Source organism: Schistocerca cancellata, chromosome 9 (genome assembly GCF_023864275.1).
Source record: "Schistocerca cancellata isolate TAMUIC-IGC-003103 chromosome 9, iqSchCanc2.1, whole genome shotgun sequence".
Classification (NCBI taxonomy): Eukaryota; Metazoa; Arthropoda; class Insecta; order Orthoptera; family Acrididae; genus Schistocerca; species Schistocerca cancellata.
Genome location: NC_064634.1, coordinates 327,987,399 through 328,014,629, shown reverse-complemented (window position 1 = coordinate 328,014,629; position 27,231 = coordinate 327,987,399). Strand labels below are relative to the sequence as shown.

The 27,231-nt window shown below is 41.3% G+C and overlaps 1 protein-coding gene across 2 annotated transcripts in view; it reads left to right on the top strand.

Moving 5' to 3' along the window:
- LOC126100228 (anoctamin-1-like) overlaps window positions 1–27,231 on the top strand; it is a 126,029-nt gene that overhangs the window by 55,430 nt on the left and 43,368 nt on the right. For both annotated transcript variants that reach the window (XM_049910806.1, XM_049910805.1), the window contains one exon: window positions 11,124–11,284. In XM_049910806.1, the coding sequence (XP_049766763.1) occupies window positions 11,124–11,284 (161 nt within the window). The remainder of the gene's footprint in view (window positions 1–11,123; window positions 11,285–27,231) is intronic.

Here is a 27,231-nt window from a genome sequence, read left to right as displayed (position 1 = left end):
AGTAATCTCGTACTCTGTCAGTGTTTCAGGTATTGGCAATCCTTCCCCGTGTAGAACTGGACTATGGCAGATGGAATGTTAGGATAGATCACTGTCTGCTTCTTCTTCTTGTTAGATATTCCCTTCTTGATAGGGAGGAACCATACAAAAGTAGCAGTCACTGACATGGTGAGTTGGCTCGAGCCAGATCATGGACATTGCAAAGGGCATTGAATGTCCTTTCCCATGCTTCCAGTTCCTGAGGTTGCTGGCACAAGTGTTCCAGATCACATGTGGAGCCCAGGGTTTATCTTGATCATCTATTTTGCACCCAAAATAACGGCTTTTTTAATCAATGGAGTTATTTGCTGTTTTTGTGAAGCAAATTTCACTTCTGCACACTCATAGCAAAATGTGTCAGCACTATTAACACAAACTCTTGGCATTTTTGTTCACTTCAATAGCAGTCAACTTGAACAACTGGTAGTTAATCTGGACACGAATATGCAAAAATTATTACATGCATTAATAAATTCACTGAAGTTGAAGAGGAGGGAGACAAAAAAATCACTAAAATTGGTGTCAAAATGTTTATATGCAAAATATTGCACACAAGTAAGTCCAGGGACAATAATGTAATCCATTGTTACTAGTTATTTTGGCTTTGATGAACCATTATATTATTTGATTTTACTCTTAACATAAAAATCTGTGTATAATTATCTCACTGTAATAAAACAGTGTAAAATGAAAACTAGAGCTAAATTTGAATTGTTTTTGTGATATTCATGATCAGAACATTAGAATTGATAGGAATTGGCTATTTTCATTTGATTTACATTTCATTGTTGCATAGTGATATTATAGTCTTGCAGAACACCCAACATTGCATGAGCACACTGAGTAGATTTTGCTGTGCCAATAACTTGCACTCTCCAACAAAAAGTTTTTGTTCACTCAAGCCTCAGCCGTTTTTACTATCACAGCAGTAACACAATGACCTCTTCTGTCACTGGTCTCGACTGCTAAGACTACAACAGCCCTCTGCCAGCTAGTTACTGAATCACCTCATCCTTTCGTTGTTTTTTTTGCTGGAGATACTACATTTTCCCTCATTGTCTTGATCCATGGAATGCCGCCAGCACTTTAAACAAAAGTAACCTTGCTGTTACCATTCAGTTTAAAAACAATCTAAATCAGTGCGAACAAAATTTATTACTTCATTAAATATACGGTTGCAAGCTGAAAACTGCAATTCGATTTTCATTCTTTTTAGTATCGGTAACCACTGCTTGCCTTTGAGAAACTCGTTCATCCATTGCCAAAAATCTTCATTTTCCAGTTTGTAGAGAGGAATCACTTTCAAAAAAGTTTTGGCAGTCATTTGAGCCAGATATTTGCAGTCGTTTTTCTCTTTCTTGGAAACTTGAAACCTGCTGCTGATCAAAGCTTGCCACTTTATTCTTTATTTGCAAATTGGAATTCTTGGCTTTATTTCCTTTGTGCTTCTCGTTGTGCACATGTTTCAGTACAGTATCTTTTCTGTCCAAAGATATCCTACTGTTGTTGTATTTACAGAATACTGTATATTTATCAGGAACATACAGATTATCAGCTTCAAACTCCAGTGCTATTTCATTGGCAGTAACTGCATGCTTTGGCATTTTTTACTATTACGGAACTGCTTCTGTGAATTAGATCCAGGTAAACAGCAAGCAGAACATAACACGGACAGTACTGCACTCTTTGGACAGAGATGTGAAACAACAACCACTCTGCACAGCCAAAGATCTTGCAGTAAGACAAATTTTGACTTGATAAATACAGCTGTAAATAATTATCTTTTGACACAGAAAATCTTCAAACTACTTTTGATGGCAATATTCATTGTCAGTGAGTGGATTCCCTTTCAGATGCATTGGAAGCAATTGTGGTGCACGTGCAAATGATCTCAACACTCACCATTTGCAACATTTACAAACCTCAAGGCAGGCCAGTTACTTACACTGAGTTGCCACCTTATTCCAACAACTTTCTTCCCCTTTTCTCCTACTTGAGGATTTTAATGCGAACACCTCCCCTCTCCCTCCTCCTGTGGGGATGTACCACTTCATCTGGTAGGGGCCATCTAGTTAAGCAGCTTTTTATCGATCAATGATGGCACTCCTACCCACTTCACTGCCACCTATGGCACCTTTACAGCTGTAAATCTAACATTCTCTTCCCCTGTCTCACGACTTTGCTACTTCGGTCACTTCGTAGTGGCCTTTGTGACAGTGATCACTTTCCACTGAAGTTATCACTTCCTTGTTACTGATCCTGTCGCCTTTATGCCGCTGCCAGGTGGTCAGACTAATACTGCTGTCACACTCCTCATTCCATTCCTCCTGGAAGGAACTCACTGTTGTGTGGCCCCTCCACATTGATCATACCGGACTGACCCACAGTTTTATTTTAAGTAACAAGCCACAGTTGTGAAGCCGTACTGGCAGTTACTCACCTCCTGGAGTAATGCTCCCTCCTTGCTAAGCCTGGCCGCCTGAGTTCTTTTCCTTTCATGTTGGTGGGCGACTCATAGACAATTGAACTGATTCTTCGTTTCCTCTGTGACAGTGATTTTTATTCTCAGGTATAATGTTTTAATCGGAGGAGGAAGGGGGTGATGGTTGCATCTCTTGCCACATGCTGGGCCAGGGGGACCCCTGACTCCTCCTCATTTGCTTGCTGCCTGTGCCATTCGTCCTTTCTTCTGCTATAATTTCTTTTAGGAGGTTTGCCTTTTGTTCTGCCGCATCTTGTTTCCCATTTTAGAAGTAGCACTTTGTTGATTAGTAGATTCTATCCTCCTCTTTATGCTTTGCCTGTGATGGATTGGGAGCGGTACAGATTTCCGTGCAAGGGTCCTGGCTGATGCCCGAGTGTGGACTTAATTATTTCATCCCAATTTATTGTTGACTTTCCAACTGATTTCCATTACATTTTTAGCCTTTCTGCTTTTACTGTTCAGGATCGCTTGAATAGAAGACATTCTTTGCTGTATACCTCTCTTCGCCCTTACTCAGGTTGATGAGGTCAAATGCCGGAGAGATTTCTCTCTTCATTACTCTAACCAATGTACCAATCCAGTTCGTATACCTCAACTTCCCCGTAAATCATTTTTCAGCTCTGGCATCAGTATTGCCTGCAGTACCTCACTTTTACCACTCCTATGTTGTTTTCTCATCAAAGTACATTACTGGTTCTGTCATATATATGGCTGAGTGAACCCTTGACTGAGGGACTGATGACATCACTGTTTAGTCCCTCATTCCAATCAACGAGCCAACCTAATATAAGGTGTATGAAGAATAAAATCTCGAGGGATGCATGTTGACTTACAACTAAAGTAGACTGAGAGTATTACTGCCTACAAGAAGTGATTAGCTTCAGCATTCTATGCACTTAGAATAATGAATCCAGTCTCCAGCAGCTTAAGTGTGTATTTCATATATTTTAATTCTATAATTGGTTACAGCATAGCATTGTGTGGAACAAATGATCAGAATGTACAGTTTTTGAGCTACAAAAAAGGGCTGTGTGAGTTATAACAAAACATGGCAAGAGAACTTGCTGTACTAAGTTGTTTAAATCTATGGGAATCTTGACTGTTCCATGTGAACACATCTTGCAAACAGTGACCCACATAAAGAAAGGCATCAAATGTCACTCTTTAAACAGGTCTCTACATGAACATGGGACCAAAACCAGCCACCACTTACATGAAATACAAACCTTCAGGAATACTATAAAAATTATGTTAGAAAAGTTTTTTTATACTTCCAAGGATAATCTCTCAATATATACAGGGCGTTACAAAAAGGTACGGCCAAACTTTCAGGAAACATTCCTCACACGCAAAGAAAGAAAATATGTTACGTGGACATGTGTCCGGAAACGCTTACTTTCCATGTTAGAGCTCATTTTATTACTTCTCTTCAAATCACATTAATCATGGAATGGAAACACACAGCAACAGAACGTACCAGCGAGACTTCAAACACTTTGTTACAGGAAATGTTCAAAATGTCCTCCATTAGCGAGGATACATGCATCCACCCTCCGTCGCATGGAATCCCTGATGCGCTGATGCAGCCCTGGAGAATGGCGTACTGTATCACAGCTGTCCACAATACGAGCGCAAAGAGTCTCTACATTTGGTACCGGGGTTGCGTAGACAAGAGCTTTCATTCATGGGGGCATTTGAAAGCTCTTGTCTACGCAAGAGGGTTGAGGTCAGGAGAGCGTGGAGGCCATGGAATTGGTCCGCCTCTACCAGCCCATCGGTCACCGAATCTGTTGTTGGGAAGCGTATGAACACTTCGACTGAAATGTGCAGGAGCTCCATCGTGCATGAACCACATATTGTGTCGTACTGGTAAAGGCTCATGTTCTAGCAGCACAGGTCGAGTATCCCGTATGAAATCATGATAACGTGCTCCATTGAGCGTAGGTGGAATAACATGGGGCCCGATCAAGACATCACCAACAATGCCTGCCCAAACGTTCACAGAAAATCTGTGTTGATGACGTGATTGCACAATTGCGTGCAGATTCTCGTCAGCCCACCCTACTGGCGGTGAATCGAGTACGTACAGTACATACTGACGAAACTAAAATGAGCTCTAACGTGGAAATTAAGCGTTTCCGGACACATGTCCAAATAACATCTTTTCTTTATTTGTGTGTGAGGAATGTTTCCTGAAAGTTTGGCCGTACCTTTTTGTAACACCCTGTATATTCATGTTCCATTCTTACACTTACTGCAAAAATATTTCTTTAATGTATTTCTAACAAGTCATATTATTATTATTATTATTAACAATATTATGAAAAGGACAGTTGCTACACACCATATAGTGAAGATGCTGAGTTGCAGATAGGCACAACAAAAAGACTGTCACAAATAAAGCTTTCGGCCAGTAAGGCCTTCGTCAAAAATAGATGAACACACACACACACACACACACACACACACACACACAACTGCAGTCTCAGGCAACTGTAGCTACACTGCGAGCAGCAACACCAGCGCTTGATGGGAGTGTTACTAGGTGGGAGGGTGGGGAGGGGAGGGGGAGGGATAGTAAGCTAGGGGTGGTGGACAGTGAAGTGCAGCAGGTTAGACGGAGGGCAGGGGATAGGAGGGTAGAACTAGCAGAAAAGGAGAGAAGTAAAAAGACTTGGTGCGATAGTGGAATGAGGGTTGTGTAGTGCTGGAATGGGAACAGCGAAGGAGCTGGATGGGTGAGGACAATGATTAACGAAGGTTGAGGCCAAGAGGGTTATGGGAACATAGGATGTATTACAGGGAAAGTTCCCACCTGTGCAATTCACAAAAGTTGGTGTTGGTGGTTTCACATTTGGCAGCGTGCTCAGCTACAGGATGATACACTTGTTTCTTGGTCACAGTTTGTCAGTGGTTATTCATGCGGGCAGCCAGGTTGTTAGTTGTCATACCCACAAAGAATGCAGCACAGTGGTTACAGCTTAGCTTGTTGATCACATGACTGGTTTCACAGGTAGTCCTACCTTTGATGGGATACATGATGTTTGTGACTGGACTGAAGCAGGTGGTGGTGGGAGAATGTATGGGACAGGTCTTTCATGTATATCTATTACAGGGGTATGAGCCAATATAAGGGATTGGGAGCAGGAGTTGTGTAGGGACGGACGAGTATATTGTGTAGGTTCGGTGGACTGTGGAATACCACAGTAGAAGGAGTGGAATACCACTGTGGGAGGGGTGGGAAGGGTAGTTGGCAGGAAATTTCTCATTTCAGGTCACGATGAGAGGTAGTCGAAACACCGGCAGACAAGTTAATTAACTCCCTCCAATCCTGGGTGGTACTGAGTTATGAGGGGAATGCTCCTCTGTGGCCGGACAGTGGGACTTTGGGAGGTGGTGGGGGACTGGAAAGATCAGGCACAGGAGATTTGTTTTTGTACAAGGTTGGGTGTATAATTATGGTCTGTGAAGGCTTCAATAATACCCATGGTGTATTTCAAGAAAAACCGCTCACCACTCCAGATGCGATTACCATGAGTGGCTAGACTGTATGGAAGGGACTTCTTTGTATGGAATGGGTGGCAGCTGTCGAAGTAGAGGTATTGCTGGTGGTTAGTAGGTTTGATATGGACGGAGGTACTGATATAGCCATCTTTCAGGTGAAGGTCAACATCTAAGAACATGGCTTGTTGCGTTGAGTAGGACTAGATGAAGAAATGGGGGAGGAGTTGTTGATGTTCTGGAGGATTGCGGATAGGGTGTCCTCACCCTCAGTCCAGATCGCAAAGATGTTATCAGTGAATCTGAACCAGGTGAGGAGTTTAGGATTCTGAGTATTTATGAAGGATTCCTCTAGATTGCCCATGAATAGGTTGGCATAGAATGGTGCCATGTGGTTGCCTATAGCCATACCCCAGATTTGTTTGTAGGTAATGCCTTCAAAGGAGAAGTAATTGCGCGTGAGGATATAGTTGATTATGGTGACTAGGAAGGAGATCGTTGGTTTGGAATTTGTTGGGTGTTTGGAAAGGTAGTGTTAAATAGCAGAAAGCCATGGGCATTAGGGATGTTAGTGTAAAGGGAGGTGGCATCAATAGTGACAAACAGGGCACTGTTTGGTAAAGGGACAGGAACTGTGGAGAGTTGGTGGATGAAATGGTTGGTATGTTTTATGTAGGAGGGTAGCTTCTGGCTAATAAGTTGAGGGTGCTGGTCTACGAGAGCAGAGATTCTCCCAGTGGGGGCACAGTAACTGGCCACAATGGGGCGTCCTGGGTGATTGGGTTTATGAACTTTAGGAAGCATGTAGAAGGTGGGAGTATGGGGAGTGGTAGGGGTTAACAGAGAGATGGACTCCGAGGAGGGATTCTGGGATGGGCCTAAGGATTTGAGGAGTGACTGGATATCCTGTTGGATTTCTGGAATGGGGTCACTGTGGCAAAGTTTGTAGGAGGAAGTATCCAACAGCTGGTGGAGGAGTCCTTCTGCCAGGTAATCCTTGCAGTTCAAAAGAACAGTGGTGTGGAGCCTTTGTCCACAGGTCGGATTGTAAGGTCAGGATCACTTTTTAGATGGTGGACTGCGGTTCTTTCTGAGGATGTAGAATTTGTTTGCATGTTGAGGGATTTGGGGCAAGGTTCGAAGTTAAGAAATTCTGGGAGTTAACTGGTTGTGATTTGGAGGCAATGGGGGGTGAATCATGGTTGGATGGAAGAGTGAACTGAATTAGGCAGGTTGAGTCTGATTGGTAGGGTTGGTGGTGAAAAAGTGTTTCCACTGTAGGGACCGGGAGAAGGAGAGAACCTCTTCAAAAAGTCCTGCATGTTTCAATTTGGAAATGGGGCAAAAGGTGAGGCCTTTTGAAGGGGCTGATATTTCTGTGAGGCTAAGGCTTCTGGAGGAAATGTTACGACTGTGTTACGGGTCTGATTAGGTTCTGGATTCTTTGTGGTGGTGGAAGTTTCAGAGGGTGGGGTAAGTGTACTAAGGCTGGAAGACAGGGTGTGTCAGCTATGAGGTGATGGTGGTCGGGGGGCGGGGGGCGGGGGGGGTGTAAGTTTGGAGGTTTTGTAGAGGTGATGGACAATGGTACGTCAAGGCAGGAGTAGGAAGTGAACAAGGTGGAGAACATTTTGAGGCGGTAGCGTGCATCTTGCAGGGTTCCAGGAGGGCAAGAATTACATTGTGTGTTATGGGTTACAGAAATTTGGAACTGCATAGCAGGAGAATTTTGTGGTTGGAGAGAATGAACTCCAAGGAAGTTTGGGCTTGGTTGATATGGTTTTGCAGCACTGTGTTGGTGAGGGCTAAGGATTGGTGGAATCTGAAGAGGTGGAGGTCGTTGTGGAAGGAGGGGTGGTAGCTGGAGACAGGTAGTATGATGATAAGGCCATCTGGGGGGATTGCATGAGCCAAGCAACAATGCAGGAACAGTATGTGGGACTGGGTTCTGGCTAGGGACAAGGAAACTCTTATGCATTGATGCAGTTGGAAGGAACAAGGCTCCATGGTGGTGGAAGAAAAATGGAAAAATGTCTTCACCGACCGTAATTATTCTCCCAAGCTTATACAAAAACAAATCTCCTGGACCTTATCTTTCCAGTTTCCCACCACCTCCCAAAATCCCACCATCTGGCCACAGAGGAGCATTCTGCATGTAGCTCCGTACCACACAGCACTGGAGCAACTGAATTACTCTCTCCACCAGGATTTTGACTATTTCGCGTCATACCCTGTTGAGAAATGTCCTGTCCACTATCCTTCCCACCCCTCCACAGTGGTGTTCCACCATCCACTGAACCTACACAATATACGTGTCTACTCTTCCACAACCCCTGCTACCAACCCCTTACCTCATGGCATACACCTGTAATAGACCTAAATGCAAGATCTGTCCTATACGTCCTTCCACCACCTACTCCAGTCCAGTCACATCATCACCCATCCCATCAAAGGAAGGGCTACCTGTGAAACCAGTCATGTGATCTACAAGCTAAGCTGTTAACCACAGTGCTGCATTCTATGTGGGCATGACAACCAATAAGCTGTCTGTCCACATGAATGGCCACCGATAAACTGTGGCCAAGAAACAAGTGGACCACTCTGTTGCTGAGCACGCTGCCAAACATGACATCCTTCATTTTAATGACTTCTTCACAGCCTATGCCATATGGATCCTTCCCAACAACACAACCTTTTCTCAACTGCACAGGTGGGAACTTTCCCTGTAATATATCCTATGTTACCGTAACCCTCTTCTCCTCAAACTTCGTTAATCATTATCCTCGCCCATCCAGCCCCTTCTCTGTTCTCATTCCAAAACTACACAGTCTCAAATGAAAAACAGCCCACAGTTGCACTAAATTATGTTTATTTTAAACCTTGACCATGGTTTCAGCTATAATAATATATATACTTCTTCAGAAGTCATACACAGTAATAAATGAAAAATGTCTTAGCCCAGTGGCATTTTTCATTTATTATTGTGTATGACTTCTGAAGAAGGCTATATTATTAAAGCTGAAACCATGACCAATGTTTAAAATAAACATAATTTAGTGCAACTGTGGGCTATTTTTCATTCCAGACAATTCTCAAAACTCAAAGTAAAATCATCTAGTGGCTGGGATGACATATCGTTCCACACTACTTAAAGAATGCTGAAGTGAGTTAATAAAACCAATAACACATCTAATTAACAGTTCAGTTGGCCAGGGGACCTTTCCAGAGCTTTAAAAAATCACTGAGATACAACCAGTGTATAAAAAGGGGGCTATCACAGATATAAATAATTACCAGCCAATCTCTTTGACTTCAACACTTGGCAAGCTGCTTGAAAGAATAATTCTAGATCAAATGGAATCCTTCTTCTGTAAATACAAACTATTAAACAAAACACAACATGGGTTTCGAAAAGGACAATCTACAATAACAGCATTAGCAACTTTCTTCCATGAACTACTGAACAGGCTGGATGAAGGAAACAAAGTTATAGGGACTTTCCTAGATCTGTCTAAAGCATTTGATTCTGTGAATTGTGCAATACTGTTATCCAAGTTAGAAAATTACGGAATAAGAGCAGTAGCTCTAAAATTACTAAGTTCTTATCTCCGTGATAGAAGACATTATAAGAATGAAAGTAAGATACAAACAGTAAAGTCAGCATATAGAACTCTCAATTGTGGAGTTCCCCAAGGAAGTATACTTGGACCATTCTTGTTTATAGTATATATTAATGATATAACATGGCCGCAAAACTCCAAATTAGTGAACTATGCTGATGATACATCTTTTATTAGCTGGGGCTGTATAGAGTGGGCAGCATTCCAAAGCAACAAAGAGAACTTTGAAATGATCACAGAATATCTAATAGTGAATAAGGTTACACTGAATAAGGACAAGGCTGTAGTAATAACGTTCTTGCTACATTTTAATAATACTCATACTCAAGCACTTTCTACAGTTGAAACATCTGACAAACATAAGTTTGTAGGCATATTGATTGATGAACATCTCACTTGGAAAGAGCATGTCAGCACCACCTGTAAAAAGGTTTCTAGTAATATTTACTTACTAAAAAGTCTTGCAAATATAGTAGCTCCCCTTGTCCTTAAACAAGTGTATTATGGACTAATACACTCACATCTGCAATATGGGATCGAGGTCTGGGGTGGGGCACCCACTGTCTATATGGATCGCATTTTCAGGCTTCAAAAGGGAGCAGTTAGGATAATTGCTAATATAAGCAGACGCCAGTCCTCTAGGGACTATTTCAAAAATTATAAATTACTGACTGTGTAGTCATTGTATGTATTTAAGACCATAATGTTTGTAAAAGAGAACGAGGAAAATAGTGTAAAGAACAGTGACACTCATAATTACAATACCTGAGCCAAAAGTGACGATCATAGGATACGGACTAACAAGAAAGCTACAGACCGCAGTCCATATGTAACTGTGAGATAATTCTATAAGAAGTTGCCAAAAAATATAAAGCAACTCCAAGGCAATCTTTTCAAGGGCAAGTTGAAAAATTTGTCAATAGATAGATCTTTATACTCATTAAAAGAATTTTGAGTTGCAGTACTGTTAGTTTATTCTTTTACATACTGCAGTATATTAGTGGCAGTATTGTTATAATTGGCTAATTGATGTGTATAATCATTATATGTATGGAGTGATATATAATGTGCTAATGTGTTTATAACATTATTGCATGGAATGATATACAATGTGCTACTTGATGTAAATATTCATTCTTGGAATGACTTGATATTGATATAATTGTACAAAAAATTGACAATGTCCAAGACTATAAAGTTAATATGTACAAATAAACATTATTATTATTATTATTATTATTATTATGCGTCATTTCATAGCACTTCATGTATCTTGCATGCTTTTGCATCATTTTAAAAAATTTGGAAGTGAAAGCAAATCATTGTTAATCTCTGAGTTGTATTAAAACAACTACAGAATAGCTGGTGTCATTCAGAAGTAAAATTTAATATTCATACAGAGAAAATGGAAAGTGAGTTTGCAATAAGTTTGTTGTAACATGGTAGCTGTTGAGAAACATTTGTGGTTCTTTTTCCAGTGAAGACATCTGTAACAGTCAACTAAACATCACCATGTGTCCTCTGTGTGACTACTTCTGTAGTTTCTGGAATCTTGCAGAAACATGTCTTCATGCACGAATAACGTATCTTTTTGACAATCCTACAACAGTCTTCTTTGCCGTATTCATGTCATTTTGGGGTGAGTACAAATTGTCCCTAAACTTGCATTTGATATTATTATTTTCCTATGAAGCAATTAAATATAATTAAGTGTACAAAATTTTTTTGATCATAAATAATATAGTACTTTTTTGTCCCTTTTTTCCCCACCATTACCCATTGTCGCTACTGTGTGAGAAATACGGTATGAAAAATCATTGCTCCAGATCACACTAATAATAATAATAATAATAATAATAATAATAATAAAAGATTTTCAGGATGAAAGGAAATGATTCAGCACAGAAATTGATTTTTTTTTTTTTTTTTTTTTTCAAATGAAAGCATTTCAGAAATTTGTTGTTATATATGTTGCTCGAACAGAAAAGGTAAAATATGTAAGAAATATAAATCATTTAAGAAAAATCTGCTATAGAGGAAAGAATACACAACTTTGGAAAAAAATAAAGTATGTTTTCGCAAGGAGTATTTGCAACAACAGAAATGCTTAACCTTAACATACAGCACTATAATACAAGGTTGAAACCAGAATGTCTGTATGCAAGTGAACACATAATATTAAATTATTAGTTGATTAAAATATAATTATTGGAAAGAAGAATTATGAGGAAAAAATTGACAAAATGGTGAAGTAAGGTTAAAATATATATGAGAACATATAAAGTACTACAGAAGCAATAAGAAAGATACAATGTTATTCTTTGGTTGTTTGTGTAGAATATACAGCAGTTTAACCAAACATACCTTACAAGTACTTACAGCAAAAGTACTCAACCAGTTGGAGGCTAGAGGTCAGTGAAGGTGTACCAAGTAACAGCATAAAAGTAGTTGAACAATACGAGGAGGAGTAGAAACATTGAAAGAGAAGTGGAAACAATGTGAGAGAGGTAAGAACAATGCGAGAGAAGTTTTAGGGAAAAAGTTTTTGCAGATAAGAGGAAACATGTACAAAGTAGACTGAGGAGAGGAAAGGAAAATAAGAGAAAGTATGAAAAATACCAGAGTGAAAAGGAAAAAAAAAAAAGAACACAACTAGGACAAAGAATAAAAATGAGCTGCATTGAATGTTTTGTGCAATACTGAATTTGTAGGGATATGAAATGGAATAAGTACATAGGCTCAGTTCACTCCCAGGACACTTGGAAATTGCTGTCAGTGTACAAAGAAGATTATTTACAGATCATTTGTGCGCCACATCTTAGAACATTGCTTGAGTGTATGGAACACATACTGAACAGGACTAACAGGGGAGACTGAAGATATACAAAGAAGGGTAGTACAAATTTTCATATGTTTATTTGACTAATTGGAGAGTATCATGGAAATGTAGAAAACTTGAATTGGCAGGCTCTTGAAGATAGATGAAATTATCCATTGAAAGCCCACTTACGAAATTTAAAAAATTGTTATTCAGCCCGCTACATATCACTCACATAGGGAACTTGAAGATGAGATTAGACTGATTACAATTTACACAGAGACATTTAAGCAGTCATTCTTTCCTTAGTCCATATGTAACTGGAGCAAGAAGATGCCCTGACATGTGTACCATGCTAAGTACTCTCTGCCATGCACTTCACAATTGTTTACAGATTATGGTTGTAGATGTAGAATTGTTTAACTACATTTTTCTGCACTGTCTTTTCTGTACTTTCATTAATTCACTAACTGCTCATTGCAGATTGAAAACAATCTGAAGATAACTAACATTTCATGTAGAAATCAACATTTTTTTTAATCAACATTCTTTGCAAATTGTTCAGAACTATAAGCAATAAACAAAATACTTTTAAAGCATTTACAGTTAGTCCTTTTGATTGTCAAAGAAAGGGAAAATATTCATATAATGTTCCAAATATAAATGTATATTTTTGTGCCGCATAAACATACAATGTAAGAGCAACTCTGTAAGGTGCTAAGTCTTGTGCTGATTGAAGTGCGATGTGTACACAGACCAGGTAAACAATTTAATACAGTTTTAATGAAAAATAGATAAACCAAAATACTACTCCTTTGGAGAAAAGTTAACCATTACAAGTGTGATAGTTTGTGATTAGCAGTAGATTTATAAAAATCCAACTTAGGCTAAAGGCTAAAATGATGAAACATTCAAAGTCAGTGTTCACTTGAAGTAGAACAAAATAACGTACTGAAGGTTGATGGCAGATAACAAGTTTTGGCCATCTCCCAGTAATGGTGAAAGCAGAGACGGTGACGACTCCATCAGTCGACATTGGCTAGTGCAGCATGGCGTTGTTTGCAGTAACGGTTCAAATCGAGGCTCTGATTGAACTGTGGGTGCAGTAAGCACCTGGCCCAAAGCTTGGAGCAACTTTGCCCCACCCTAAATACTCAAGCCATATAGTATACTGGAAGACCTACATGAAGTCATATGCACCATGAAGACAAATAGGTCCGGAGGGCATGAGACCCCTGGCGGTGCTTTCACATCACATACCAGCATAGGCAGGATGCATAGTTGAGTTCTGCCATCTACTGATAGAAGTCTTTCGAGATTAGGCCATTTAGTAGACCACTGCTGTGAGAAGAGTTTCTGGTCTGCAGGAACCCATACATAGCATCCCTACTCCCCTCAAAGGACGAAAGACTGTTGCAGTTCTTGACAGCTGAGAAACCTGCTGATTCTTCGCTGGTCATCTGTGGAACTGGTGACCCTGACATGCTCAGTTTGATGTCCATCAAAGTTGGTATCTGTACTGGGGAAGAGGTGACCTTGGCAATGGCTGGATGGTATGGACCCTGTGGCTGCAACAGTTGGGCTGTATCGTCCAAAGTTCCAGGTGGGAGGACATCTAATCCAGGAACAAAGATCATGATAATCCACTGCTAGGAGCCATTGCTGTTTTTCTAGGGCTTACCTGCAACAAATGGAGCCACATGTAGTCATACTTCCACCGTGGCCTGTCCCAATAAATATGTTACTACTGCCGGGACACATTGGTGACTATTTTTGGAGAAAACCAGTGCCCAGGCATCATCTTTGACAGAATAATGGTGGCGTTGAGACTGTAGAGAGGGAGATGGATTTCTCATAGAGTGGAGTATGGGGAGTTTGAACCCGTCGTGCTGTCCCCGTGGAGTTTTTCAGCAGGGCTGATGCCATCTTGAGGGGTGGAGCAATAAGACATCAAAAACACGGGGATGGTTGCTAATTTTTCCTTGAACGTGTGAATAAAGCATTCCCCTTATCCATTGGTTGTGAGATGAAAATGCTCTGTATGCATTAGGGAGGTGCCATTGGAAGAATAAAAAGAGGTAAATTCAGAAGTTGTGAACTGAGGCCTGTTGTTTGTAACTATGGTTTTCAGAAGTCCTTTTTTAGATAAGATCCAGGCCAGTGCCTGTGTCTCGAGGACTCTGAAGACATCCGAGAAACATACGGGAATCTGGCTCCTGCATCAACCATGATCAACCAAGAATATCCCAGTGAGGGGCCTGCAAAGTCTAAATGGAGTCATGACCAGGACGCTGAGGCATCCAACCACAGGAAGTATCTGCTAGAGGGTGCTGCCTGTTTGCTTATACCAGTTTCACATGGTGCCACCATGTTGGCAATAGCTGCATCAATCTCTCGCAAATATTTACATTGATGGCCCAGCTTCTTGGAGAGCACAATTCCCTTATGGCCCTGATGTAGGAGGGGCAGGGTGCATTGCTGCAAGGCAGATGGGATCATGACATGGGTGCAATGATTTTCTTCTTGCAACAAAAAGAATCCATTGATGGTGGAGAACTTGTGGTACCTGTGCCAGAATGCCTGAACTTACAGATGAGTCCAATGTTTCAGACCCATCGACATCCCTAGGCGCACTAGATGGAGTAGTTTGTAAATAATCACATTGCTACAGCTTCTTCTACTCCTTTGTCCATGTTGTGACAGCCCTTTGATCCTGAATCAAGTTGCTTACCATGTTCCACTGGTAACCTGGAGAGAACGTCAGCATTGGCATGTTGAGTGATACCTGAAGTCATTTGAGTAGCGGAGGGGGGGGGGGGGGGGGGGGGGGGAAGGAAGAAAGCAAACAATGCCCAGCTGTGGAGGCGATGTGTGGCTTATGTTGGAATACAGGAGTCTGTACTGAATAATGGTAAAACTGGTTTGTGGCCAATCAGTAACTTGAAACATTGATTGTACGCATAATTGTGGAATTTCTTGACTATGAACACAGCAGCCGTTTCTATTTGATGGTAACTGCATTGCATCTGTGTCAGAGTCTTGTACATGAACACACAGATTTTCCACACCCTCTACTTCATAAGATAACACCACACCCGAGCCGTTATCACAAGCATCAGCTGTTACAATTAAAGGTCTCGGTGGGTTGTAGAAAAAAATGGCTCTGAGCGCTATGGGACTTAACATCTATGGTCATCAGTCCCCTAGAACTTAGAACTACTTAAACCTAACTAACCTAAGGACAGCACACAACACCCAGCCATCACGAGGCAGAGAAAATCCCTGACCCTGCCGGGAATCGAACCCGGGAACCCGGGCGTGGGAAGCGAGAACGCTACCGCACGACCACGAGATGCGGGCGTGGGTTGTAGACCATAGTACATGTTGGATGCATCAGGACTTGCTTGAGATCTTGGAAGGGTTTTTTATAGGTACAAGTTCAATTCCACTTCATGTTTTTGCATCATAACTGATGGAGCAATTCTGTCTGCTATGGCTGTGGCGTGTGGGATGAACTTGCAATAATTATTAAGTTGGCTGAATTGCTTGAACATACACTGAGGAGACAAGAGTCATGGGATAGCAACATTCACATATACAGAAGGTGGTGGTATCTCATACACAAGATATAAAAGGGCAGTACATTGGTGGGGCAGTCATTTTTATTCAGGTGATTCATGTGAATGGTGTCCGGCGTGATTATGGCCACACAACAGGAGTTCAAAGACTTTGAACTTGGAATGGTAGTTGGAGCCAGATGCATGGGACATTCCATTTTGGAAAGCATTAGTGAATTCAGTGTTCCGAGGTCCGCAGTGTCAAGAGTGTCCAGAGAACACCACATTTCGGGCATTACCTCTCAAATCAGACAACACAGTGCCTGATGGCGTTCATGTAAGGATCGAGAGCAGCAGCACTTCTGTAGTGTTGTCAGTGCCAACAGACAAGCAACACTGTGTGAAATAACTGCTGGAATCAATGTGAGACATTTGATGAAGGTATTCATTAGAACAGTGTGACGAAATCTGGCATTTATGGGCTATGGCAGCAGGCAACTGATGTGAGTGCCTTTGCTAAAAGCACACATTCACCTGCAGTGCCTGTCCTAGGCTTGTGACTATATCAGTTGGACACTAGTCACCTGATAAACTGTGGTGTAGTCAGATGAGTCCCGATTTCAGTTGGTAGGTTTCAAGTGTGTTGCAGACTCCATGTAGCCATGGACTCAAATTGTCAATAAGGCGCTGTGCAAGCTGGTGTTGGCTTCATAATGGTGTGGCCTGTGTTTACGTGGAATGGACTGAGTCCTCTGGTCCAGTGGAACCAATCATTGACTGTAAATGGTTATGTCTGGCTACTTGGAGACTATTTGCAGCCATTCATGGACTTCATGTTTCCAAACAACAATGGAATTTTTATGGATTACAGTGCACCATGTCACCAGGCCACAATTGTTCATGATTTAGTTTGAAAAACATAGTGCACAATTTGGGCAAATGATTTGGCCACCCAGATTGTCCAACATAGGACACAATTGAGAGGTCAGTTCATGCACAAAATCATGTACCGACAACACTTTCACAATTATGGATGGCTATAGAGGTAGACTGGCTCGGTATTTCTGCAGAGGACTGCCAATGACTTGTGGAGTCCACGCCATATGGAGTTGATGCGCTACACCAAGCTAGAGGAGGTCCGACACAATATTAGGAAGATCCCATGACTTTTTTACGTCACTGTATTGTGATGCAGGTTGTATTCCTGAATAACTGAGAACACAACCAAGTTATTCCACCTGAGGGACAAAAAATGGCATTTGTTCATTTTACATTTGAGATTGAGTTGTTGTACAACAGTAGAAAAGGGCATCGTTGGTAGCCACCAACTGCATAGCATGTTTACCAGTGATGAGAATACTGTCCACACAGTTTGCTGTACCGGGTACATCCTGCATCACCCCTTCCAAGTATCATTGAAAAATAGCTAAGACACTGACAATGCCAAAAATAAGCCTGTTATGGCAGTATAGTTCAGAGTGTTAATAGCTAGAATGTTCCATGATGCCTCGTCTAGAGCTGAAGGTAATCATCCAGAAAGTGAGTCTCAGCAAAAATCTGGCCTTCTAAGAATAATACCATAATGTCATCTACTTTTGGCATCGGGTAGGCATCAATGACAGACTGTGCATCGATCGTTAACTTTGAAGTAACAACAAACCCAAAGTGACTCATTCAGGTCCACAGTACCGATGAGGGTAGCCCACTAACTGTTGGTGACTGTGGTGAGAATGCTTTCCTCTTGGAGTCACTAGAGATCCAGTTGTAGCTTATCTCTGAACATTATTATAACATTCTGGGCCTTGAAGAAGCAGAATGTAGCTGTTGAAAGGAATGTGATATGAGCCTCAAAACCAATGATGCTGGTGCTAGGATGAGAAGAAACTGGCTCATATGTGGAGCAAAGCTCCCTTGAATGGGAGCTAGCTCCTGATGGCTGAATGCTGTAGATGGAGTCACGTACTCCCTAGTCCAAAGCATTAAAAAGGTCCAAACCAAAGCTGTAGGTGGCTCATTTAGTGTTTACCACAAAGATGCATGCCATGAAGACAGTTGAGTGATAATGAATGTGAGTCATGAATTGTCCTTTCTTGTTGTGTAGGTGAGCCCAAATGTTGATAAGGGTCCAAAATTGCAATATTTATGGAGGAACTCGTATCAACTTGGAACTCCTCTGGAATGGAGTTAACTTCCACTGTGAGCATTAAGACTATCAATTATGCAGATGTAACCTTCATTCATCGTGAGAAAAGATTGTGGCAAACTTCCAACGAGTGTCCTGTCTTGCTGCAGAAATAACATTTAGCCCAACAATAATAACATTGTTGCAATGTTTGGGTGATAAAACAGTTGCTGGATGAGAATAACTGCTGTGGGCAAAACACGCTAGTTGAGGGCTGGGTGCCACAGGGAAATCGGAATGTAGTGCAGGCTGTGGCTGGGATTGGGACCACGTAAGTGGGGCAGTCTACAAACATTGGCGAAAGGTTGTGTAATGTTGCTGATGAGTGTGGGTATTGCTTGAAAGCCCTAATGATGGGGAGGCAAGTCTCGGGCATGGGATCCTTGAGGTTCAGGTATGTCAGTACAAAGCCCTTCATCTGGTGAATGTACAAGAACCATGTGTTTGACAAGGGAACTTGTAAAGGACTGTTTACGTTGAGACTTAGCACACCAGAACTGACAGTCAAGGGATAAACCCTCCAATTTTGATGTCCACTTTGCGTAAGATTGTCTGCTAAACTTGTGATAGCTAAAAGACTTAAGGAAGCCCACCACAAAGTGCACTTATGAGTCAAAATATTGTAGTTAAAAACTCTCAAAGTGATTGTAGAGGAGGGCATGGGGCTGCACTTCAGGCTTGAGTTGCTGTAGTAAATTGTAAATTTCCAGACCTGCATAGGCCAGGAAGAACCATGTGCTGCTGAGTGTCCCTGTGACACCTGTGCCAATAAGCATCGTTCCAGTTTGGCCACATAATTTGCTCAGGATTTGATCTTCTGGCCATACACCTATAACAGCAACAATACCCCTCTGAATCTTTTAGCCGGGGAGTCAGTGGACGGCAGCCAGTTGAACAGCTCTGGGTTGGATATGGTGATGACCTGTTGCATGTTCTGGAGTAGGAGCAACACCTGGACACACACACACACACACACACACACACACACACACACACTGTCACCTGGGTTATAAAACACATTTGAAAGTTTTGGTTCGTAGAAAAATTCCTCATCACCATTTGCTAAGTCTTGCATCAGTTGATGCGCAATGAGAACACTGCTTAGTAAACAGTGTACAATAGTTTTATTAAAAAGTGCTCAAACCAAAATACTCTTCCTCCTTTAGAAAAAAGTTAACCACTACAAGTTTGAATAGTTCATGACTAGCACTGGAGTTATAAAAGTCTAACTTAGGCTGAAGGCAAAAATGATGAAACAATCAAAGCCATGTTCACTTGGAAGTAGGACAAAATACTGTAGTGAAGGTCACTGGCTAGGATGAAGTTCTTAGACATCTCCAATGCATAGGGCAAGTCCGGGCAATAGTGAAGGCAGGCTGTGGCACTTCCATCGGTCAGGGACGGGCGCGCGTGCGCGCCCACCCACCCACACCCACCCACCCACACCCACCCACCCACCGACCCAGACACACACACACACACACACACACACACACACACACACACACACACTCAACTGTGCCCCTACCTTGTGTCGGCTGGACACTCAATCTTGGTCCAGCCTGCGCAATGCAGAGGCAAAGGTGGTGTGTGTGTGTGTGTGTGTGTGTGTGTGTGTGTGTGTGTGTGTGTGTGTGTGTGTACTCCAGCTCAATAAATTTTCTTTCTCTTTAGTGTGTGCCTATCAATGACTCCAATGCCTCTGCTGTTACTGCATTTACTCGAATCTAACAAGCGATCCTCCCCATCGCACCCCCCTCAGATTTAGTTATAAGTTGGCACAGTCGATAGGCATTGAAAAACTGAACACAGATCAATCGAGAAAACAGGAAGAAGTTTTGTGGAACTATGAAAAAATAAGCAAAATATACAAACAGAGTAGTCCATGCGAAGACAGGCAACATCAAGGATAACCTGAATTCAGTAGCGCCGTGGTCGCGTGGTTAGCGTGAGCAGCTGTGCGACGAGAGGTCCTTGGTTCAAGACTCCCCTCAAGTGAAAAGTTTTTCTTCATTTTCGCAAAGTTGTGATCTGGCCATTCGTTCATTGATGTCTCTGTTCACTGTAATAAGTTTAGTGTCTGTGTTTTGCGACCGCACTGCAAAACCGTGTGATTAGTAGACGAGAGGACGTGCCTCTCCAATGGGAACCGAAAACATTTGATCGCAAGGTCATAGGTCAACCGATTCCTACACAGGAAAACACGTCTGATATATTCTATATGACACTGGTGAGGGCATGTGCGTCACATGACAGGAATATCTTGTCGACCCACCTAACTTGTACACTTGGCGAATGGGTAAAAAGATTCTTCTACATTGCCCAATTTAGGTTTTCTTGTGGACGTAGAATTACTCCCAAAAAAGTGATGAAAACATATGAGTTTGTCACATAAACTGCAACAAATGAATCCAACAGCTTCACAGTCGCACACTTTTCCCTGTGCTCTGTCAAAAAATTTGTTTTTAATGTTTTCAAATTTTTCCGTGTGTAGACCGTCAAATCCTGCATATGTCCAAGCAAATCTGAACATGTCCTGGAATTTTGGAGAGCAAAGTTGTTTATGTGCGAGTGCCTGAACTTTGATAATTGTCTGAAAATAAAAAATAAAATTTTACGCTCGAAGTAAGACTTGAACCAAGGACTTCTCCTTTCGCAGCTGCTCACGCTAACCATGGGACCACGGCGCTCCTAGGCCCACACTCTCCGGGATGTTGCATATCTTGCACATGGACTACTCAGTTTGTATATTTTGCTTATTTTTTTTCATAGTTCCACACAACTTCTTCCTGTTTTCTTGATTAATGTGTGTTCAGTTTTTCAAGACCTATCCACTGTGCCAACTTAAAACTAAATCTGAGGGGGTGCGATGGGGAGGTTCCCTTGTAAGCAGCACCTGAAATTTGAGATTCGAAATTCAAGGCGAGAGAAAAGTTTTAGGCCGCATCTCCAAATCAAAACAAAGTTGGTCCATTGTAATATGAGACACAATTTATGTCGAATGAATGACGATACAGCTATAGTACTTTGGTTCGAGTCGTAAGCTTAGCAGTTAAGCTTTACCAGGTAGCCATTGCTATGCGTCAGGCGCTCCATCGGTATTTATATGGGTACCCTGCCTTTTCCACGTGCTTCATCTGGTTTGAATTGATTGCTTATTTTTCTTTGATCTGATAAGTGTTGTTGTCTTTGTTATAGGGGTTTACGTCACTCTAAGCTGAAAATGCATTCCTGTACTGTGTCGTGCATTGTTTGTCGCATTCTGATACTGTGTGTTTAAGGCCTGTCGCTGCTCGCGGCATGGCTCGCTTTTGTGCACGGTACCGCCACTTAAAAAGATAAATCGTCTCTCTAGCGAAACAATGGCAAGAGACTGCTATTTGTTGTTACTTACACTTCTGCTTTCTTTGATAATGATCAACAAGAACCAAATAATGGACTGCGTATGATAGAAGATGTTCTGAACGAGAGTTTAGCGAAAAGTTTGCTCCGTTTGAAAATCTTTGCAGATGCCCCTTTAGTACATTACATTCTGCACAGAAATTAGAGTCATCTTAGATTTAAAAATCTAGTCAATTGCCATGCATCATTTCTGACTGTATCAGTATTCAGCATAAGAATAATACGAATATAAACATGACATGATATGTATATTCTTCCGCGTTTGCTGTTGTCTCACTCTAGTTTCGTAGTTTATTAGGCAGACAGGATTTAAGTGAGATAGCAACAAACATGAAAGAATACATGGCAGAATGTTTATATTTGTATTATTCTTATGGTGAAGAGAATAATGCATGTGATTCACAATTCATAAAAGATCCTATTAGGAACCATCTCTTGCCACAGGTAGGAAAGAATTCACAACGTAGAGTTGGCCATATTGACAAACATCCCAGACAGTCTTGCCAGTCGTATTTTCATAGTACATTGAAATTCTGCTACATTCGAAGATGCACAATACGGAATTTGTGTTTACTTCGTTGGACAGTGTATGAAAATACAGTGGTTGAAACTCAGGGTGGAGAAAAAAACTCTTCTTCCACCTTTTTATCTTTAAATTTATTTACTGACGCAGAGGTTTTGGCGCCAGTATTTATCTTTGTGCCTGCAAAGCATGCCTGTGTAGCGCTACATATATTCAACAGCTGAAGTTATTTGTGGCGGCACCTACCAACATTTTTCAGAACTTCCTCTTACTTTGCACTCGATTCTAAGCCGCAGGTGGTCTTTTGGATTACAAAAACTGGAAAAAAAGTGCGACTTAGATTCGAGTAAAGACGGTAGGTGAATGGTCTCCTTTACTCTCAGCATTTACAATAAAAAACAACTTTTGACAGCTTCAAACAAGCACAAATGATGTCCGGGTGGTGGTGGTGGTGGTGGTGGTGGTGGTGGTGGTGGTGGTGATGATGATGATGATAATGATGATAAACTGATACACACAAAATCTTGACAGTAATATGCTCATACTCTCTCTCTCTCTCATACTGTTCCACTTGACAGCTGGATTATGAACTACAAAGACAACATCAAACTTCCTTTATGTTTGGAATAGCGTCTGTATTTAGGCCTCTGTGCATATTTACATTTATGGTATTTGCCTGAAAATTACAAGTGCTCAAAATTGCAAATCACAAGAAATAAGTCCTCCCCCCATGAACCATGGACCTTGCCGTTGGTGGGGAGGCTTGCGTGCCTCAGCGATACAGATAGCCATACTGTAGGTACAACCACAACGGAGGGGTATCTGTTGAGAGGCCAGACAAACGTGTGGTTCCTGAAGAGGGGCAGCAGCCTTTTCAGTAGTTGCAAGGGCAACAGTCTGGATGATTGACTGATCTGGCCTTTTAACAATAACCAAAATGGCCTTGCTGTGCTGGTACTGCGAACGGCTGAAAGCAAGGGGAAACTACGGCCGTAATTTTTCCCGAGGGCATGCAGGTTTACTGTATGATTAAATGATGATGGCGTCCTCGTGGGTAAAATATTCCGGAGGTAAAATAGTCCCCCACTTGGATCTCCGGGCAGGGACTACTCTAGAGAATGTCGTTATCAGGAGAAAGAAAACTGGCGTTCTACGGATCGGAGCGTGGAATGTCAGATCCCTTAATCGGGCAGGTAGGTTAGAAAATTTAAAAAGGGAAATTGATAGGTTAAAGTTAGATATAGTGGGAATTAGTGAAGTTCGGTGGCAGGAGGAACAAGACTTCTGGTCAGGTGACTACAGGGTTATAAATACAAAGTCAAATAGGGGTAATGCAGGAGTAGGATTAATAATGAATAGGAAAATAGGAATGCGGGTAAGCTACTACAAACAGCATAGTGAACGCATTATTGTGGCCAAGATAGATACGAAGCCCACACCTACTACAGTAGTACAAGTTTATATGCCAACTAGCTCTGCAGATGACGAAGAAATTGAAGAAATGTATGATGAAATAAAAGAAATTATTCAGATAGTGAAGGGAGACGAAAATTTAATAGTCATGGGTGACTGGAATTCGAGTGTAGGAAAAGGGAGAGAAGGAAACGTAGTAGGTGAATATGGATTGGGGCTAAGAAATGAAAGAGGAAGCCGCCTGGTAGAATTTTGCACAGAGCACAACTTAATCATAGCTAACACTTGGTTTAAGAATCATGATAGAAGGTTGTATACATGGAAGAACCCTGGAGATACTAAAAGGTATCAGATAGATTATATAATGGTAAGAAAGAGATTTGCAAAAAGGTGGGAATTTAAGGAGATGGGACCTGGATACACTGAAAGAACCAGAGGTTGTACAGAGTTTCAGGGAGAGCATAAGGGAACAATTGACAGGAATGGGGGAAAGAAATACAGTAGAAGAAGAATGGGTAGCTTTGAGGGATGAAGTAGTGAAGGCAGCAGAGGATCAAGTAGGTAAAAAGAAGAGGGCTAGTAGAAATCCTTGCGTAACAGAAGAAATATTGAATTTAATTGATGAAAGGAGAAAATATAAAAATGCAGTACATGAAGCAGGCAAAAAGGAATACAAACGTCTCAAAAATAAGACCGACAGGAAGTGCAAAATGGCTAAGCAGGGATGGCTAGAGGACAAATGTACGGATGTAAAGGCTATCTCACTAGGGATAAGATAGATACTACCTACAGGAAAATTAGAGAGACCTTTGGAGAAAAGAGAACCACTTGTATGAATATCAAGAGCTCAGATGGAAACCCAGTTCTAAGCAAAGAAGGGAAAGCAGAAAGGTGGAAGGAGTATATAGAGGGTCAATACAAGGGCGATGTACTTGAGGACAATATTATGGAAATGGAAGAGGATGTAGATGAAGATGAAATAGGAGATACGATACTGTGTGAAGAGTTTGACAGAGCACTGAAAGACCTGAGTCGAAACAAGGCCCCTGGAGTTGACAACATTCCATTGGAACTACTGACGGCCTTGGGAGAGCCAGTCCTGACAAAACTCTACCATCTGGTGAGCAAGATGTATGAAACAGGCGAAATACCCTCAGACTTCAAGAAGAATATAATAATTCCAATCCCAAAGAAAGCAGGTGTTGACAGATGTGAATATTACCGAACAATCAGTTTAATAAGCCACAGCTGCAAAATACTAACACGAATTGTTTACAGACGAATGGAAAAGCTAGTAGAAGCCGACCTCGGGGAAGATCCGTTTGGATTCTGTAGAAATACTGGAACACGAGAGGCAATACTGACCTTACGACTTATCTTAGAAGAAAGATTAAGGAAAGGCAAACCTACGTTTCTAGCATTTGTAGACTTAGAGAAAGCTTTTGACAATGTTGACTGGAATACTCACTTCAAATTCTAAAGGTGGCAGGGGTAAAATACAGGGAGCGAAAGGCTATTTACAATTTATACAGAAACCAGACTGTAGTTATAAGAGTCGACGGACATCAAAGGGAAGCAGTGGTTGGGAAGGGAGTGAGACACGGTTGTAGCCTCTCCCCGATGTTATTCAATCTCTATATTGAGCAAGCAGTAAAGGAAACAAAAGAAAAATTCGGAGTAGGTATTAAAATCCATGGAGAAGAAATAATAACTTTGAGGTTCGCCGATGACATTGTAATTCTGTCAGAGACAGCAAAGAACTTGCAAGAGCAGTTGAATGGAATGGATGGTGTCTTGAAGGGAGGGTATAAGATGAACATCAACAAAAGCAAAACGAGGATAATGGAATGTAGTCGAATTAAGTCGGGTGACGGTGAGGGTATTAGATTAGAAAATGAGACACTTAAAGTAGTAAAGGAGTTTTGCTATTTGGGGAGCAAAATAACTGATGATGGTCGAAGTAGAGAGGATATAAAATGTAGACTGGCAACGGCAAGGAAAGCGTTTCTGAAGAAGAGAAATTTGTTAACATCGAGTATAGATTTAAGTGTCAGGAAGTCATTTCTGAAAGTATTTGTATGGAGTGTAGTCATGTATGGGAGTGAAACATGGGCGGTGAATAGTTTGGACAAGAAGAGAATAGAAGCTTTCGAAATGTGGTGCTATAGAAGAATGCTGAAGATTAGATGGGTAGATCACATAACTAATGAGGAAGTATTGAATAGGATTGGGGAGAAGAGAAGTTTGTGGCACAACTTGACCAGAAGAAGGGATCGGTTGGTAGGACATGTTCTGAGGCATCAAGGGATCACCAGTTTAGCATTGGAGGGCAGCATGGAGGGTAAAAATCGTAGGGGGAGACCAAGAGATGAATACACTAAGCAGATTCAGAAGGATGTAGGTTGCAGTAGGTACTGGGAGATGAAGAAGCTTGCACAGGATAGAGTAGCATGGAGAGCTGCATCAAACCAGTCTCAGGACTGAAGACCACAACAACAACAACAACAACAACAACAACAACAACAACAAGAAATAAGTTTTGACAGCCATAAGTGGTAATTACCTTGTTTAACAATGACTTATCAAACTACTATTCTGTAAATGTATTTCACAGATGGAAAAAAATTACTCTTTCAGTTGCAGTAAAATATTTCGGGATTTTTAAAGGTTATGCCTTTGTGATACAGAATTTGAAATGCGCGTATCAGTGATTCAGAATTTTTTAAATCTAGACACTCACCTAGAAGGACAGAGGATGTTTTTCCACAAGGCAATGTGGGAGTGCTATAAACTGAAAAGTAACATTTTCCTTTTGATTTTTCCAGACTTGAGTGTGGTGTAAGATTTCTTGCATAGAACCTCAATCTATAGTCGTGCGTTGAAAAATTTCTAGACTGTTGACTCTCAAGCCTGATGGATGAAACATTTCAGTTGCTTGCTCATGTATCTTATTATTTCAGTGCCTGTCTTAAAGTTAAATCAACAATTTGTACATCAGATAATCTATATTGATGTTTTCTAATAATGGTTTCAACCAATGGCCGCTTCAGATTTCCACAACTAGTAGCAAAGCATTCACAGTGCTCTCCATTACCTGCTGTACGAGACTGAAAGTAAAGAATATATTTGGAGCTGAAATATTAGTTGGGATGAGGAGTTTCAGATACCCACAAAATAATTAAAAGCAAGGAGGTTCTAAATAAATTAATGTGCACTTACTTCTTTAACATACCCTTGAAGCTATACACTTTTCAGTGAGCATTACGCTGAAAGGCAGTCAAACTGCCTTGTTTGTGTGCACCTAACTTACTGGAACTTCAACTAGTTGTCAACATCCAGAGCCATGGACTCCTTTGTTTCATGCACCAAGCTAATAAATAATGGTTTCAATTGTACTTATTGTTAACTGTTAGTGATCAAGAAAGTTCCAGTTTGTCATAGAACATTGAATGAGTAAGTATTAAAAAAAATACTGTACACTATTAAAAAAATCATTGTCTCCCCCCCCCCCCCTCCCCAGACCCAGTTGCAGATCAGTATATTAGATTATTAGATGACAGCCTGTGTCATACTCTTTCTGTCCTTCAGTGTGCATAGTAAATTTTGTCTACCTCAAGTTTGCCTATTTAAGGAGCAGTAATAGCGACTGGTTGAAATGCTGTAGTTACTCTCTCGTGTTGAATATGATATG